General features: G+C 43.2%; 2 protein-coding genes across 2 annotated transcripts in view; one reads left to right on the forward strand and one right to left on the reverse strand.

Annotated features, from left to right (window-relative positions):
- Positions 1–11,262, reverse strand: part of LOC138764540 (zinc finger protein 420-like) — a 76,096-nt gene extending 64,834 nt beyond the window's left edge. The window contains exons 1-2 of the mRNA XM_069940630.1: positions 11,019–11,262; positions 9,038–9,170 (exon numbers count right to left, since the gene is read on the reverse strand). The gene's annotated coding sequence lies outside the window, so the exon portion shown is untranslated. The remainder of the gene's footprint in view (positions 1–9,037; positions 9,171–11,018) is intronic.
- Positions 11,263–12,599: 1,337 nt separating this feature from the next.
- On the forward strand, positions 12,600–15,581 carry LOC138764541 (zinc finger protein 271-like). The gene has a single exon (XM_069940631.1). The coding sequence runs from the start codon at positions 13,106–13,108 to the stop codon at positions 14,411–14,413; it is 1,308 nt and encodes a 435-aa protein (XP_069796732.1). The 5' UTR covers positions 12,600–13,105; the 3' UTR covers positions 14,414–15,581.
- The last annotated feature ends 2,726 nt before the right edge of the window (positions 15,582–18,307 follow it).

The raw sequence follows: 18,307 nt of genomic DNA on the forward strand, positions 1-18,307 counted from the left end.
GTGCACCAAAGAAGAGGTACAAGGACTGCCTAAAGAAATCTCTTGGTGCCTGCCACATTGACCACCGCCAGTGGGCTGATATCGCCTCAAACCACGCTTCTTGGCACCTCACAGTTCGGCGGGCAGCAACCTCCTTTGAAGAAGGAGCCCACCTCAGTGACAAAAGACAAAGGAGGAAAAACCCAACACCCAACCCCAACCAACCAATTTTCCCTTGCAACCGCTGCAACCGTGTCTGCCTGTCCCGAATCGGACTTGTCAGCCACAAACGAGCCTGCAGCTGACGTGGAGATTACCTCTCCATAAATCTTCGTCCACGAAGACAAGCCAAAGATAGTTAGGGACAAAAATGGTCCCTTTGAAGATTGTTTCGAGCCCAGAGGACCCATAAACCCATCAGCAATAGATATTCACCAAGGAAAATGGTTATTTAAACAAATGTTACTTTCAATTATCTTTAAACATGAAAACAGAATTAAACTTTAACTTATCTCTATTGAATTACTTAACCTAGCTTAACCCCCTTCTAATTCCAAGCGCCCGTGTGTGTTAGTTCACTAAAGTTCTTTGGTTCACAGTCCAATCTCACTTCTCATTCCTCAAAGTTTACTGGTTGTAGGCAATTCTTATTCTGTGCACAGAATTTAACGTTTATAAAGTTCGGCAGGCTTTGGTGCTTGAAAGGTAAATGGATACCGCTCAGGAAGGTTCTTGTCGGTTTTCAGAGAGAGATTTGTTGCTCCAGGACATCCACACTGATGTACTTCCATCAGCCACTCCAGTGTCTTGCTGACGAAACTTGCCCTTTCAGGGTTCTCCAGATGATAACCTCTTTCTTTCAGGTCACACAGAGTTCCTTTTTGTTTCACTTATTCCAAGTGAAACATTAGTCAGCCAGTCCTCTCCTCTTGCATGAATCACAAGGGCTTTGACCAGGCCGTCTTCCAAATGAGCTTGCCAGCTTGTCCTGTTCTAGTCACAGCTACTTCTGCTGGGTGTAACACTGTACAAGTGATCTCTCTCAAGTCTGTTTGACTCTCTCTCTGCTTTCAAAACCACAGGAAAACATCCTCTTTCATCTGTTGCCTTTTGTAAACAACAATCCATTAGTGAAGTCTCTTGAGTACTCTTCAGAGCTCTTGCAAAAGCTCTGGAGCTGATACATCTACCATGGAGCAGAGCAGAGCTCCAGTATTTTAAATAAGATCTGTTTTAAAGTGTTTGTATGTGATCTACTCTAACAAACCTTTCCCAATTTATCTCTCAAAAACATACTGATATATCTCTATATACTTTGTCACAAGATGAAAGTGGTCAGAGATGCATGAAGCTAGAAGAGATGGAGGAGATCTTAAATGGTTTTAATTGCATCAGTATTTACTCAGGAACCTACCCTAGAGACTTGGGATGTACGAAAATAAGCAGTGAAGTCATGGAACTAATACAGATTAAAAACGAGGAGGTGCTTGTGTTTTTAAAAGCAAATGAAGGTGGATAAATCCCCAAGGCTTGACAAGAAGATATTCCCTCGCACCTTCAGGGTCGTTAGTGTAGAAATTGCATGGCCCTGTCCTTTGCCACAGGTGAGGTGCCAGAGGATTGGGGGGTACCTCATCTTGTTCTGTTTTTTAAAAAAGGCTCCAATACTAACCCAGGAAATTGTGGGCCAGTGAGTTTGACGTCAGTAGAAGGTAAATTATTGGAAGATGTTCTAAGAGATCAGATATGCAAGTATGTGGATTGCCAGGGAATGATCATGGATAGTCCACATGGCTTTGTGCATACAATTTGTCCAATCAATTTTATAGATTTTTTCAAGGAGGTTACCAAGAATGTTGAAGGAAAGGCTGTGGATGTTGTCTATATGAACTTTAGTAAGGACTTTGACAATGAACTACATGGGACGTTTGTCAGGATATTTCAGGTATTCATGCTGAGGAAGTAAACTGCATTCGACATTGGCAATATAGAAGTCAAAGAGTGGGAGTGATGATTACTCCTCAGACTGGAGGCCTGTGACTAGTGCTGTGCCTTAGGGATCAGTGCTGGGACCATTGCTGTTTGTCGTCTCTATCAGTGATCTGGATGGTAATGTGGTAAATTGCACAAGGATTGGAGGTGTTGGGGGACTGATCACGTGATGGAGTAGTGGCCGGTCGGGGAACTCCTGCCCTCTCCGGAAAATTTTTAAAAAAACAGAAAACACAAAGGCACAAACACAAAAATTAAAATAAAGTGAAAATAAAGGTGGGAAGAAAATGGCAGCGAAGAAAGAAAAGTCGAAAGCAACGGGAAGAAGAGAAGAAGAAAAGACATCGGAAGAAGAAGGTGAAGGCCTTACCTGTCCGAGGAGGCCCGCCATGGAGAGAGAAGCCCGCTCCCTCAGGTCAGTCGAAGTCCCGAGCTCGGGACTACAAAAATGGCTCGCGGAGCCAAGTAAAAGTGCGCAACCGCGCATGCGTGAGGAGTCGCGCATGCGCGATGCGCAAGACAAAAAAAACACTGACGGGAGGGGGGACCAGCTGAGGAGTCGATCTCCACAGCTGAGAATGACAGCCACAGAACAGCAGCAAGAAGAGAACATAGAAAACAACGAGAATAAGAAAGAAGAGAGTAAAAAGAAATCAAGGAAACAACAGATGACCAACCCATAGGAAGAAGAAGAAGAAGAAGAAGTAGAAGAACACAGAGAAATAGAAGAAGAAGGGAAAGGCAAGACAATGGATATTTTTTTTTAAAGAATATATGGAATCAGTAAAAGAATGGCAATCACAAGAATTTAGTGAAATAAAAAGAAGAGTAAAAGATACAGAAGAAAAAATGAATAGATTAGAGATGGTCATGTCAGATATAGGAAAAAGAGTGGACAAGGTGGAAGAATGAGAAACAGCCGTAGAAATGGAAGTAGACGACTTAAAAGAGAAATTAGAAGAATCTAATAAAAAAGTTAAAGAGACACAAGAGCTGTTAGCTCAGAAGATAGACATAATGGAAAACTATAATAGAAGAAATAATATAAAGATAGTGGGACTTAAGGAAGATGAAGAAGGCAAGAATATGAGAGAATTTATAAAAGATTGGATCCCCAGGGTCCTAGGAAGACCAGAATTACAGGAAGAAATGGAAATAGAAAGGGCACATAGAACATTAGCCCCTAAACCACAGCCATAACAAAAACCAAGATCCATTTTAGTAAAATTCCTAAGATAGACAACAAGAGAAAATATATTGGAGAAAGCAATGAAGAAAATAAGAGAAGACAAAAGCCACTGGAATACAAAGGTCAAAAAAATTTTTTCTATACAGACATAAGTTTTGAACTCCTGAAGAAGGGAAAGGAGTTTAATACAGCAAAAGCAATCCTATGGAAAAAAGGATATAAATTTATGCTAAAGTACCCAGCGGTACTTAAAATAGTTATTCCAGGGCAGCAAAACAGACTATTCTCAGATCCGGAGGAAGCACGAAAATTTGCAGAACAACTACAAAACAGGCAGAGAGATGAAGACATGTAACGAGAGCAAAAATGACCACGAACTATATATATGGGTATATATATATATATATATATACACACACACATATATATATATATACACACATATATATATATACACACACATATATATATATACACATATATATATATATACACATATATATATATACACACATATATATATACACACATATATATATACACACATATATATATACACACATATATATATACACACATATATATATACACATATATATACACATATATACATATATACATATATATATACACATATATACATATGTATACATATATACATATATATATACATATATATATACATATACATATTAATATACATATATATATACATATATATATATTAATATACATATATATATGTGTGTGTGTGTGTGTGTGTGTCTGTGTGTGTATGTATATATGTGTGTACATGAGTGTATCCGTATTTAAAGGAAAATATATAGAGTATAGATAAGAATTAATAAGGGAAAGAAAGGGAAGAGAGGAAGTAAGGAGGGAATTAAGAGAGTGACCTTTGTTATATATGAAAATTAAAATCTTTTCTAGGGGGGCTGGGTGGGGAGGAGTTACGGTCACTGCGAAATCAGTTGACGCTTGCGAGTGAATTCGCAAATCCAAATGGAGAGGGGAGATGTGGTTGCCCGACAAGGGATAAAGGGCAACTCAGGAAGGGGAGGGGATAGTGGGGTTAAAGAAATTTTAGATAGGGGAATAAGGGAAATGTTTGATGTTTTAGAAATGTTGTCTTATAAAGTGTTCAAAACAAGAAAGCTGAAATGGATAAGAAGGAAGGGTGATGATGAGGAAACGGAAAGGAAAGATAAACAAAGTATGAAATGGCTATGTTGAACTATATGACTTTAAATATTAACGGAATACCTAACCAAATCAAAAGGAAGAAACTGCTAAATTTACTGAAAAAAGAAAAAATTGAGATAGCATTCGTGCAAGAAACTCACTTAACTGAAATGGAGCACAAGAAATTAAAGAAAGATTGGATAGGACATGTAACAGCAGCGTCATATAACTCAAAAGCTAGAGGAGTAGCTATATTAATTAGTAAAAATGTACCAATTAAAATAGAAGAGGAAATAATAGATCCAGCAGGGAGATATGTAATGATAAAATGTCAGATATATTCGGAGTTTTGGAATTTACTCAATGTATATTCACCTAACGAAGAAGATCAAAAATTTATGCAAGATTTTTTTAGAAGATAGCAGACACGCAAGGGAACATACTAATAGGAGGGGATTTCAACCTTAATTTGGATTCAAACATGGATAAAACTGGGAAAAAAAATTAACAGAAAGAACAAAGTAACCAAATTTATAATTAAATCAATGCAAGAAATGCAACTTTTGGATATATGGAGGAAACAACACCCAAAGGAAAAGGAATATTCATATTATTCGGGTAGACATAAAACATACTCAAGAATAGACCTATTCCTGTTATCAGCTCGCATGCAAGACAGAGTAAGAAAAACAGAATATAAAGCTAGAATATTATGGGACCATTCACCCTTGATATTGACAATAGAGTTACAGGACATCCCTCCAAGAATGTATAGATGGAGATTAAACTCCATGCTACTTAAAAGGCAGGATTTTAGAGAATTCATTGAAAGACAAATTAAAATGTATTTTGAAATAAATACGGAATCAGTGAAAGATAAGTTTATACTGTGGGTTGCAATGAAAGCGTTCATTAGAGGGCAAATAATAAGTTATGTAACCAAGATGAAGAAGGACTATAATCAGGAAACAGAGCAGTTGGAAAGGGAAATAGTAAATATAGAAAAAGAATTAGCAATGAAGGAAGATACAACTAAAAGAGAATTGGCAGATAAAAAAATAAAATATGAAACACTACAAACATATAAGGTGGAGAAGAACATGATGAAGACAGAACAGAAATATTATGAACTAGGAAAAAAAACACACAAAATTCTAGCATGGCAGCTTAAGACAGAACAAACTAAGAGAATGGTATTGGCATCAAGGAAAAAAGACAAACAAATCACATATAATCCAACAGAGATTAATGAAAACTTCAGAGAATTCTACGAACAATTATACCAAACTGAAAATAGATGAAAATAGAAGTCAAAATAGATGAATTTTTAACTAAAATTGAACTACCGAAATTACAAATAGAGGAATAAAATAAATTAACAGAACCATTTGAAATAGTAGAAATACAAGAGATAATAAAAAAAACTACCGAATAATAAAACACCAGGAGAGGATGGATTCCCAATAGAATTCTATTAAACATTTAAAGATTTATTAATTCCTCCCCTCCTGGAAGTAATCAACCAGATTGATAAAACACAAAGCTTACCAGATTCATGCAAAACAGCAATAATTACAGTAATATCAAAGACAAGGAAAGATCCACTCACACCAGCTTCATATAGACCAATATCTTTACTTAACACAGATTATAAGATAATAGCTAAACTATTAGCAAACAGATTAGCCGACTATGTACCAAAAAGAGTAAATCTAGACCAAATTGGATTTATTAAAAAAAAGACGAACAACAGACAATATTTGTAAATTTATTAACTTAATTCATGCAGTAGAAGGAAATAAAGCTCCAACAGTAGCGGTGGCTTTAGACGCAGAGAAGGCCTTTGACAGAGTAGAATGGAATTATTTATTCAAAGTACTACAAAAATTCAGTTTACCAGAGAAATATATTAATTGGATTAAAGCATTATATAAGGGGCCATTGGCGAAAGTGACAGTAAATGGATATATATCAAAACAATTTAAATTAAGCAGATCAACAAGGCAGGGATGCTCACTATCACCCTTATTGTTCGCGTTAGCCATAGAACCACTAGCAGAACTGATAAGAACAGAAAATAAAATAAAAGGGATAAAAATAAAAGACAAGGAATATAAAATCAGTTTATTTGCAGATGACGTTATAGTATACTTAACAGAACCAGAAATATCAATAAAAGAATTACATAAGAAATTGAAGGAATATGGAGAAGTGTCGGGATACAAGATTAACGCAAATAAAAGTGAAGCAATGCCAATGAATAATGCGGATTTCTCAAAATTTAAGAAAGAATCACCATTCAGATGGCAAATGCAAGCAATATGATACCTAGGTATACAAATAAATAAAAACCTCGGCCATCTATATAAACTCAATTATTATCTACTAATGAAAAAATTACAGGACGACTTAGAGCATTGGAAAGACTTACCACTAACACTAATAGGAAGGATAAACTGTATTAAAATGAACATTTTCCCAAGGATACAATACCTATTTCAGGCATTGCCTATTGGCACTTGACGGAGAAATTCTTCAAGGAGTTAAAGAAAATAATAAGGAAATTTTTATGGAAAGGGGGGAAACCGAGGATAGCACTAGATAAATTAACAGAATGGTATAAACAAGGAGGCTTACAACTGCCAAACTTTAAAAATTATTATAGAGCCGCACAATTAAGATACCTATCAGATTTTTATCAAACAAGGGAAAAGCCAGATTGGACTAGATTAGAACTAGATAAAATAGGGGAGAAGATACCCGAACATATATTATATAAATGGGATGAAAAATTGGTACAACGTAGGAATTCTCCAGTATTACATCATCTGCTCAATATTTGGAAGAAGATTCATGTAGAAAGGAATAAAACAAACTACCAACTACCAAAAGTAATACTGACGCAAAATCAGCTAATCACTTTTACAATAGATAACCTTTCCTTTAGAGAATGGGAGAAAAAAGGGATCAAAAGAATAGAAAATTGCTTTTCAGGAAATAAATTATTATCCTTTGAACAAATGAAGGATAAATATAATATAACTCACGATACAGTGTTGGCATACTACCAACTGAAATCCTACTTGAAGGACAAATTGGGAAGCAGTCTGAGGTTACCAGAGGGAAGTAATTTTGAATATGTGATTACAGACACAATGATAATCAAAAAATTTATAACAAACATGTATATTAAACTACAAGAAAAGGAGAACGAGGAAACAAATGGTAAAACTAAACAAAAATGGGAACAAGATCTAAACATAAAGATAAAGAAGGAAACATGGGAGAAGTTATGCTCGGGAACTATGAGAAATACAATAAATATGAGGTTATGTATGATACAATATAACTAGATACACAGGCTATATATTACACCTCAAAAGTTAAATAAATGGGACCCAACAGTATCTGACAGATGTTTTCGCTGTAAAAAGGAAATGGGAACAACAATTTATGCAATCTGGACATGTGAGAAAGTGTAAAAATTTTGGGAAGATCTAAACCAGATATTAAATAAAATTACAAAAAGTAATATACCAAAAAACCCAGAGATCTTCCTCCTAGGTAACATAAAAAACAACGAATTTGGACTTGATTTGGATGGTGCACAAAAAAGATTTGTTAGGATAGCCCTAGCTGTAGCAAAAAAATGTATTATGTCAGCCTGGAAATTCGAAGATAACTTGAGAATACAACAATGGTATATAGAAATGTATTCCATTAGAAAAATATAACATATCATTTAAGAAATAATATTACAATATTTGAACAAATATGGGAGCCATACATGAAACACAATAGAGAAAACCTACCGGGGACATCTACCACCTAAAATGACAGAAGGAGAAGGGAATGAAAAGAATTGACTCAGTGGAAATTCTTGTTTGTTTTTATTGAGTGACAACATTGTTTGACAGGTTTAATGTATCTTAGATTCTGAACTTTAAATGAATGGGAGGGGAGGAAGGGAGGGTGGGATGGGAAGAGGGAGGGGGGGGAGAAAACGACACTGTATATATTTGAAAAGGAAAATGTATGTATCTTGATCAATGTATCTTGATCAGTGTGAAAAATAAAAAATTTAAAAAAAGGATTGGAGGTGTTGTGGAGAGTGACTAAGGTTTTCAATGTTACTGGGACCTCAGAAACTTGAGTTACAGGGGAAAGAAAGTTAAACAGGTTGGGACTATTCCCTGGAGTATAGAAGAATGAGGGGAGATTTGATAGAGGTATTGAAAATTATGAAAGGTATAGACAGAATAAATGCAAGTATGCTTTTTACACTGAGGTGGGGTGAAAACAAACCAGAGGACATGGGTTAAGGGTGAAAAGGGAAAACTTTTGAGGGAAACCTGTCCACACGTAGGAGTTTAGAACGAGGTACCAGCTGAAGTGACGAATGTGGGCTTATTGAAATTAATAAGAAAAATTTGGACATGTTTGGGAAAGGAATGGAGGGATATGGACTGGGTGCAGATCAGTGAAACTGGGCTGATTATAGTTTGGCAAAGACTAGATGGGCCAAACACCCTATCTTATGTGCTGTATGTTCTATGGTTCTAACAGTATATTTAATGAACCCCAATTTAAAGGAATTTTGCACCTGGAATGTGCAATGCTGCTCCGCATAACAACAAATTACATAACACTTGCTCATGACAATAAACGTGATTCTGATACTGACAAGACACTCACTGTTCACTGCCCACCAGGAAGGAAGAGAAGACACCGAGGTCCACAATGGATGAACAGTCAGGCCCACAATGGCAGAGAGCAAAGACCAGCTTGTTTGATGCAATTATTGCCTTCTCCATCTCTCCACTTCAATCTGCAAACCACAAGAGAAGGCAATCAGATCATCTCTCATTCATCTCAACTCCAGCAAGTACAAATCGACCCCACTTCAATTCAGGCCTTGACCTCAGGCTCCAATTTTCAGATGGAAAGAAAAAACTGTAGATGCTGGAAATCCCAAATAAAGACAGAAACTGTCTTCAGTAGTTCAGACAGTGTCTGTGGAGAGAAAAGCAGGAGAAGGTAAGAAATAGTCGGCTATGTGGCTCATCGAGCCTACTCCACCATTCAACAAAATCATGGCTCATCTGCACCAATCTGTCTTTTTCCCACGTCCCTTAATCCCACTAGCTCAGTCAAAGTCCAAAGATCCGGACTTCTTGGAATCTCTTGGCTGAAATCCAGACCATTTGAGATTCTGGTCTTTTTGAAAACACTCAGTGATTGTGTGCGTGAATGTGTAAGCGTCACAGAGGCCCAGCGGCAACAAGTAACCACGAAGAAGTTGCAGAAAAGCAAGACAAAATATCAAATTTTTTGTACTTTGAATTTGATATAAAAACTGCTTCGTTAATAAACTTTTTAAGTTCACCCATTTATTCTCCTTAAATTTGAGTTTAACAAGTCCTGCCCAAGAATCAAGAAAATCCAGACTGATCCAATCCTGAGCAGTCCAGATTTTAGGACTTTTACTATATGTGAACATCGATCCAAGCTTGTATTTACTGAGGTAAATACCTTGTGTATATATATATATATATAAATATATATTTACTGAGGTCACCTCTACTGCTTCAATGGGCAGAGAATTCCATAGCTTAATCACCCTCTGGGAAAACCAGTTCCTCCTCATCTCTATCCAAATTCGACTACCCTGAATATTGAGGTGATGTCTCCTCGTTCTAGTCTCCCCCACCTCAATCATATTTAATTTTAAATTACTTTCATAATTTTTTACACATTTCTATTAGATCCCCTCTCATTCTTCTAAATTCCAGCAATATCTCCTGAGACTAACCCCCTCATCTCTAGAATCTCTAGAACCTCGTCTGCAACACCTCCAAAGCCAGTACATCTTCCTCAAGTCAGGAGACCAGAACTGCACACAGTATTGCAGATGCGTCCTCACCAGTGCCTTGTTCAGTTGCAGCATAACCTCCCAGTTTCTAAAGTCCGGCAACATTTGTTTTCTTTATAGCCTGCTACACCTGCAAACCAGCCTTTTGGAATTCATTTACAAACACTCCCAAGTCCTTCTCAAGGCAGCATGCTGCAATCACTTTCCATTTAAATAATCCAATCTTCCAATTTTGCTTCCAAAGTGGATTATACTCTATCTACCAGATGTTTGCCCATTCACTTAACCGATCTATATCTCTCTGCAGCTTCTCCAATTCCTCTGCACAATTTGCTTTCCCATTCAATTTAGCATAATCAGCAAACTTCAATACACGACGCTCTGTCCCCTCTTCCAGATCATTTATGTGAACAATTACAGGCCCAACACTGACCCCTAACTTTCCTCCTAATTCCTTTAATCTGTTTATCAGCCATAGCTTTCCCATCTGAACAATTGCTGTTTCCACTCAATTTCCCACTTGCTACTGAAGTCTCGAATTTCTCTTTGAAGAACTTCATCTTGTTTATGTTGCCAACATCGATGTTACAAAGGACCACACTGATCTGCCCATATTGAACACATCCCACCTACTGTGGAAGAGAGCCCCGTGGTCAATATATTGAAACCATCACACCTGCACCAGCTCATTAGTCACATGTTTGACTGGAAGGTTTTTCAATTTCTCCCCTCACTACATCATTGGTTCAGGACATCCTGAGATGACAACATTGCATTTCTAATTTTGGATGCTGTAAACTTTACCTGCAAGATCTCATCTTTCTTCCTGCCAATGTCATCAGTACCACGATGAACCACCAACTCTGGCTGCTCCTTTTCCACGTCCAGGAGACTGGACCCTGAACCTGCTGTGACCCTGGCACCAAGGAGGCAACTCCCCGTCCTGGATCACCCCCCACACAAGTACATGTCTGTGCCCCGGACCCCAGAGTCCCCAGTCACTGCGCACCGGGACAGGCCCAACACTGACCACAGTGGTGGGGCCACGGACCCGGCTGATGAAGTTTCCCCTGAGAAGGGATTCCCCCCCTCCCCCCCCCCCCAACAGGATGCCCTGGGTGTTCATGTGTGAGATGAGGATGATGACAGGGGCCTCCTGCCCCTCCCTCAGTGAGCCGGCCCGCCCTATAGTGGGGGACCCCGTCCCTGCCCCTCCTGTGTGGGAGCACTCAGGAACCACCCTCCCGGCGCGTCTCACCTCCACACACGGGGCCCGGCACGTGGCTGAGGGAATGGCGCTTAGGGACGCTCGCAGACTCTGATGTCATCGCGCACAGGCCTGGGCCAGGACGTGATGGCCGAGGGAGTTATCCATCAGAGCGGCAGCACCCGGGCCATCCTTGCTCATGCGCACAGGAGCTGCCCTCTCCAGGTGGAATATTCCCCAGCAGAACCAAAGTTTTCATTGGAACCGGGAACAAAGGGGAAAAAAGCAGTGAAGGGTGAGGGGGATAAATAAAGAAGGGAAATGGGAGTATGAGATAAAATTGGGCAGAAATGGGGAAAATAGACGGACAGAGTTCATGTTGAGTCTCCAGGTGGTCGGAAATGCGCATTGGAGCAGAAACAGCTTCCATCCCAGTAGCTTTCATATTATTTATTAAATTGTACTGACAATAACCACACCAGCAATTCGAGTATAAGACAGCTTTAATGAACTAATATGTACACTAAAAAGTCTTGTCTCTCTGCAAGACCAAGCTGGAAGGCAAGACTGTAGCTCTGGACTGCTTTATAAATAAGGTCATCGGGATGACCCCTGGTGACCTAGTGGTGTAATTACATATCACCATAAAAGAAAACGGTGCCGAAAGTGAGCGGTGAAGCTGCGCTCAGTGAATGTCGGGCGGGCGGGCTCTGGGCTCAGTGAGTGTCGGGCGGGCGGGCTCTGGGCTCAGTGAGTGTCGGGCGGGCGGGCTCTGGGCTCAGTGAGTGTCGGGCGGGCGGGCTCTGGGCTCAGTGAGTGTCGGGCGGGCGGGCTCTGGGCTCAGTGATGGACAATAAGGAGAGAGCAGATTGAGAAAGAGGGTTTAGCATCATCCTGCTCAAACGTTGGTTCGGACACAGCTGGAGATGTTGGCGATGGAATCCGATTTCCGCGCTCCCTCCCTCCCTCCCTCCCTCATGTTCCCGCGGCTTCAGTGGACGAGGCTCCCTTTCAAACGGACCCGCGTCTCCTCTCCCCGATCCGGTTGAGCTCCCCGTCGCCCCACCTTCCGCACAGCGACAGCAGCGCCCGGGCCAGAGGGGAGCATTAATCTCCAGTGTGGAAGCAATAAATGGGAACCTTTCCAACAGCCCTAACTCCACATTGGATGAGAACTCAGATCAATGACGGATCTTCACTCACATGGTTCCAATTCTGTTCAATGAGGAAGCTCATGTTCACCAAGTCCAGGCAGATGACGGAGACGTCCTCACGTTCGCCAGCCCGATGACGGTGCTCCGCCCCTTTAAGGAAGGCATGACAGGGACGTCCCGCGGGTGACGTCATCACGTTGTACAGCAGGAGGACGCGGGGTTTCAGCGCAATGAAGTCCTTCACAGGCATGCGCAGTCCGTGTCTCCCCGACAGGCGCTTGTCGGGTACCGAATGGGATTTAACGCCGGGAGCAGAGCGCCGCACCGGGTTCCCGGAACGGGTTCCGAAGCTTGCAGCGCCCGGTTAGAGGACGCTTCTCCCCGGGTCCCGGCCCTATTCCCAGCCTCCGTGTTGATTTAACCCGCGGCCCAGCTCTCCTGGTCCCTCCATCGTGCAGAGCCCGCCCTATGGCCCCAGGGCAGGACTGCATTGATTTATCCCCCGCTCACATCCTCTGGTCCCCACAGCGATGAACCCGTTTCAGTGCTTCGATTGTGGGAAGAACTTTAAATGGTCGAGTCAGTTAAGGATCCACCAGCAGGTTCACACGGGGGAGAAGCCCTTCATCTGCCCCCAGTGTAAGAAGGCCTTCACCAGGTTGTCCAGCCTTGAGATACACCAGCGGGTCCACACTGGGGAGAGACCCTTCACTTGCCCCGAGTGCAGCAAGGGGTTCACCCACATCTCCAACCTGCGGACCCACCAGCGGGTCCACACCGGGGAAAAGCCATTCACCTGCCCTGAGTGCAAGAAGGCCTTCAGCAATAGATCGAAGCTGGAGATACACCGGCGGGTCCACACTGGAGAGAGGCCCTTCACCTGCTCTGATTGTGCAAAGGGGTTTGCCCGTAACACCGACCTGCGGATCCACCAGTGGGTCCACACTGGGGAAAAGCCGTTCGCCTGCCCCGAGTGTAAGAAGGCCTTCACCAACAGTTCCAACCTTAAAGCACATCAACGGGTCCACACTGGGGAGAGGCCCTTCATCTGCCCTGATTGCGGGAAGGGGTTTGCCCGTAACACCGACCTGCGAATCCACCAGCGGTTCCACACCGGGGAAAAGCCCTTCACCTGCCCCGAGTGTAAGAAGGCCTTCACCCAGAGATCCACCCTTGAGGTGCACCAGCGGGTCCACACTGGGGAGAGGCCGTTCACCTGCCCTGAATGCAAGAAGGCCTACATCACTTTGTCCAGCCTTGAGAGACACCTGCGCGTCCACACCAGGGAGAGGCCCTTCACCTGCCCTGATTGCGGGAAGGGGTTTGCCCAGATCACCAGCTTGCGGACCCACCAGCGGATCCACACTGGGGAAAAGCCGTTCGCCTGCCCCGAGTGTAAGAAGGCCTTTACTGACAGTTCCAACCTTAAGGCACACCGACGGGTCCACACTGGGGAGAGACCCTTCACTTGCCCTGATTGTGGGAAGGGGTTTGCCCAGAACACCAACCTGTTGACCCACCAGCGGATCCACACTGGGGAAAAGCCGTTCGCCTGCCCCGAGTGTAAGAAGGCCTTTACTGACAGTTCCAACCTTAAGGCACACCGACGGGTCCACACTGGGGAGAGACCCTTCACTTGCCCTGATTGTGGTAATGGGTTTTCTCAGACCCCCAACCTGCAGGCCCACCAACAGGTCCAGACTGGGGAAAAGCCATTTCACTGCCCCGAGTGCAGCAAGAACTTTGCCCAGATGTCCAGCCTATGGACCAACCAGAGAATTCACAGCAGCAACAGGCCAAGTGCAGAAAGGGCTTCATCCGCTCCTCCCAATTGCTGACCCTCCAGCACATCCATACCAGGAGGAGGCTGTTCATCTGCCCCCAGTGCAGTAAGGGGTTTGCCTGGTCCACCCACCTGCTGGACCACCAGTTGAGCACGGAAAGGAATTCACCCAGTCCTCCAACGTGCTGATCCACTAGCTGCTCCACACTGGGGAGAGGCCATTCATCTGCTCCATCTGCGGGAAAGGTTTCACCCATTCCTCCCAGGTGCTAACCCACCAGCGGGTATGCTCCATGGAGTGGCCATTCATTCGGCCCAAGTGTGGAAATGGGTTCACCAAGTCCTCTAACCTGCTGACCCACCAGCATGCCCACACCTGGGAGAGGTTGTTCAACTGCTTTGGGTGGCGGGAGAACTTCATAGAGATCTCCCAGCAGCTGAGACACCATCAGGTCCACGCCAGGGATAGGCCGTTCATCTGCTCGAAATGCAGGAAGAAGTTCACCCAGTTGAACAGCCTGGTGGAACACCAGCAAGATCACACAGAATGTTCACTCACTCGAACACCAGGAGGGACTGGAGTCTTGTGCTTATTGAGGCAACAAATTAAATTAGGTCTTTGTTTTGTCAATTTACAATTTGTTTTCAGATTCAGGTTTATTGTCACACGTACAAAGGTGCAGTGAGGAAGTTTGGTTTGGAGCAGTCCAGCTGGACAATCCCGTACATCGTCCAGCAAATAAGTCACAGTGCAGGAGTGCAAGATCCAGGGCCAAATCAGTGGTTACAAGGCAAAAGCAGAATTATTTTACATGGGTGAGGATCATTCAAGGGTCTGATAACACGGGGAAGGAACTGTCCTTGAATCTGTTGGGGTGTGATCTCACACTGGGGAATCTTCTCCATGGGGAGGAGGGGAGAGGGAGTGTGTCTGGGGAGAGGTGAGTCTTTTAATATGTTGGGATTCCAAGGCAGTGGGAAGTGGAGGTGGAATGGATTCTCTCCGTTAATGTTAGTGGCTCCGAATTAATATCTTTAAAAACTCACAATGCAGCACAGTTGAAAGCTCTCCGGCCCATGAAACCCGTGCCGCCCAATTAACCTACCACTCATGGGGGGAATATACAGACTCTTTACAGGCAGGTCTGGATTCATTGGTACTGTAATAATGTTTCGTTACCATGTCATTCAATTAAAGCAAATAAAGCAGCTGTGTTTGAAAACTGTGTCTCATCCCCTTGTATCTCTGTCATACAGTCAATGTAGAGAACAAGACAAGGTCATTCAGTCCATCTGGTCCCACACTGGGAGCATCCTGTTATCTATGCCCCCCCACTGTCACTGTTTCTGCTCCTGCTGGGATACTCTTCTGTTCCCTTCTTCTCTCTGTGTTCACTGAGCTTCCATTTCGAGATAGCTGCGCTGTTCACCTTGAGGTCAGAAACAGGAGCAGGAGTTGGCACCCGGCCCCTTGAGCTTGCTCTGCCAGTCAATAAGATCATGGCTGATCTGGCCATGGACTGAATTCCACTTACCCACCTGTTCCATACAAGTCTTAATTCCCCAATCTGTTAAAAATCTATCCATCTGTGTCTTAAACACTTTCAACAAGACAATCTCCACTGTTCAACTTCCGGAGTAAGTCAGGAGAACACAATCCAGTCCTCATCGAGGGCTAAGTCGTGGAGAAGGTCAGGAACTTCAAATTCCTGGGTGTCAACATCTCTGAGGATCTGTCCTGGAGCTCCATATTGATGCCATCATGAAGAAGACTCGCCAGCGGTGATACTTTGTGAGGTGTTTGAGGAGATTCAGTTTGTCACTGAAGAGTCTCAAACACTTCTACAGGTGAACTGTGGAGAGTGTTCTGGCTGGTTCATCACTGTCTGGTCCAGAGATACCAACACTCAGGACAAGAAAAAACTCCAGAGGGTTGTTGTTGTCTTTTAAAATATTTGTATTGATTTTAATCAAGAGTTTATAATAATAGAGATACAATGAGATGGTGAATAGTTCCACATAATTAATAAAACAATCATTACATCAAAACCAAATTTCAATTGTAAAACATTCAAAATTCACAATCCAGATCATATTTTAAAAAAGAGAAACTTAAAAGAAAGAAAAGATAGAAGGAAAAAAGTATGTAAAGAAACCAAACCAAAAAGAGAAAACTCTGTCCTCACCCTAATCGCATTTTCCTAGAATACTTTATCATTTTCAATTGATTCTAAATGCAATTCCTCAAAAATTTGTTCAGGTATTAAATGCTTGTGTGAGGAAATTTTTTATGGAAAGGAAAACTGGCCTCGGTGCAGCGTTCACACTACATGAGCGCGGAGAAGAACAACACACACAACAAATCCTTGGAATCGAGACTGGTTTATTGCTCTGGCCATCACACTTTTATTGGTCCCAGGTGCTGACGTCAGGGCCCCACATCAGTGTGCTGGCCTGGGATTGTCTGGCTTATCCGCCACAGTTCTCCATCTTCCTGCCATGTGGGAGCCCACCTGAGATAATGGCTGGAGTCCGTTTCCCACCCCCCCCCCCACCCACCCCAGGTCTGTGCTGTCACTGCTTTCCTTGGCAATTTTGTTGGCTGGTCCACAATCAAGAAGGTGGGTAGCGGGTTTGTCTGGTATGGCATCTGTAAGCAGGTCAGCCAGTGGGCCAAAACCTGCATGAACTGCCAGTCCTCCAAAGTGCAGACTCAAACAAGGGGGCCCACACAGACCTTTGAACCAGCGCAGTGCAGGTTCAGCCACGTGCATATTGACATAGTGGGACTGCTACCAGTTTCCCAAAGGGCGTGAGGTATCTCTTCATGGTTGACCGCTCCATGAGGGGGTCTGAGTGTAGAGCGCATCGAAAGAACCAAAGACTTGTTGATCCAAACCAAGGCTTTTATTAACCAAAAGACTGGAGCATATCGCATGTAGGTCGACAAGTCCAGAATGACCTGGTCTGGCTAGGAGCAATCCTTTAAGACCTGCCAGTAGGTGTGGCTATGCTCTCAGCCAATCACAGTCATCTTACACTACAATCTGTACTATACACATTGGTGATAGAATCTGTACTATCACACTGAGGCAGTCCTGCTGGCTGATACCACCCAGAAACCTGAGCCATTGACACATGGGTGTCCACATTCGGGTCCCAGAACACCTGACCGTCGACAGTGGGGCTCAATTTACCTCTGGGCTCTGGGGAGCGCTGGCTAACCTCCTGGGGACACATCTCCACGTACCATGGCGTATCACCCTCCGGCCAATGGGTTGGTGGAGCAGTTTCACAGGCAACTCAAGGCAGCCTTGATGTCCCGGCTCAAGGGTCCCAACTGTGTGGATGAACTGCCTTGGGTTCCACTGCGCTGAAAGAAGACTTCAACATCTCGGTGGTGGAGCTGGTCTACAGCCCAGCTGTAATCATTCTAGGGGAGTTCCTGGCCCCCGATAAACACCCGAGACCTAATGGCAACCCTCAAGAACTTGCTGCGAAAACTGTGGTCCCTGGTCCTGTGGCGACTCTAACCGCATGGTCAGCTCAAGCATAACATCCCCAGGGACTTAAAAGACTTGTCAGAATGTGTTTGTGTGAAGGGGAGTGAGCAGCGACCCCCAACACTTACCGTTAGCTGACTGACACCCCCAGCAGACTGCAGGCAGCTGCACCAACTCCTCGATGCTGTCTCTTCAAGCCCAACTGTTTGCGTGATGTCATCACGCACACATTGCATGACATCATCACGCAGGACTCCACTGTCCCTATTACAAGTCTCTGTATCTGTAACCCTCGACCAGGACTTCCCCCATCCGCTCACAAATCCAATGGAACTGATTAAAGTGCATGGACACTATACCAATTGCTTATTTGACTCGGGGTCAACTGACAGCTTTATCCGCCCAGACCTAGCCCACCGTTGCAGACTGGATATTCTCCCCACTGC

The sequence above is a fragment of the Narcine bancroftii genome, chromosome 5 (genome assembly GCF_036971445.1).
Source record: "Narcine bancroftii isolate sNarBan1 chromosome 5, sNarBan1.hap1, whole genome shotgun sequence".
NCBI classification, from domain to species: domain Eukaryota; kingdom Metazoa; phylum Chordata; class Chondrichthyes; order Torpediniformes; family Narcinidae; genus Narcine; species Narcine bancroftii.

Excerpts from the sequence above, each read along its gene's own strand:
- LOC138764541 (XM_069940631.1), top strand. The coding sequence starts at position 13,106 with ATGAACCCGTTTCAGTGCTTCGATTGTGGGAAGAACTTTAAATGGTCG.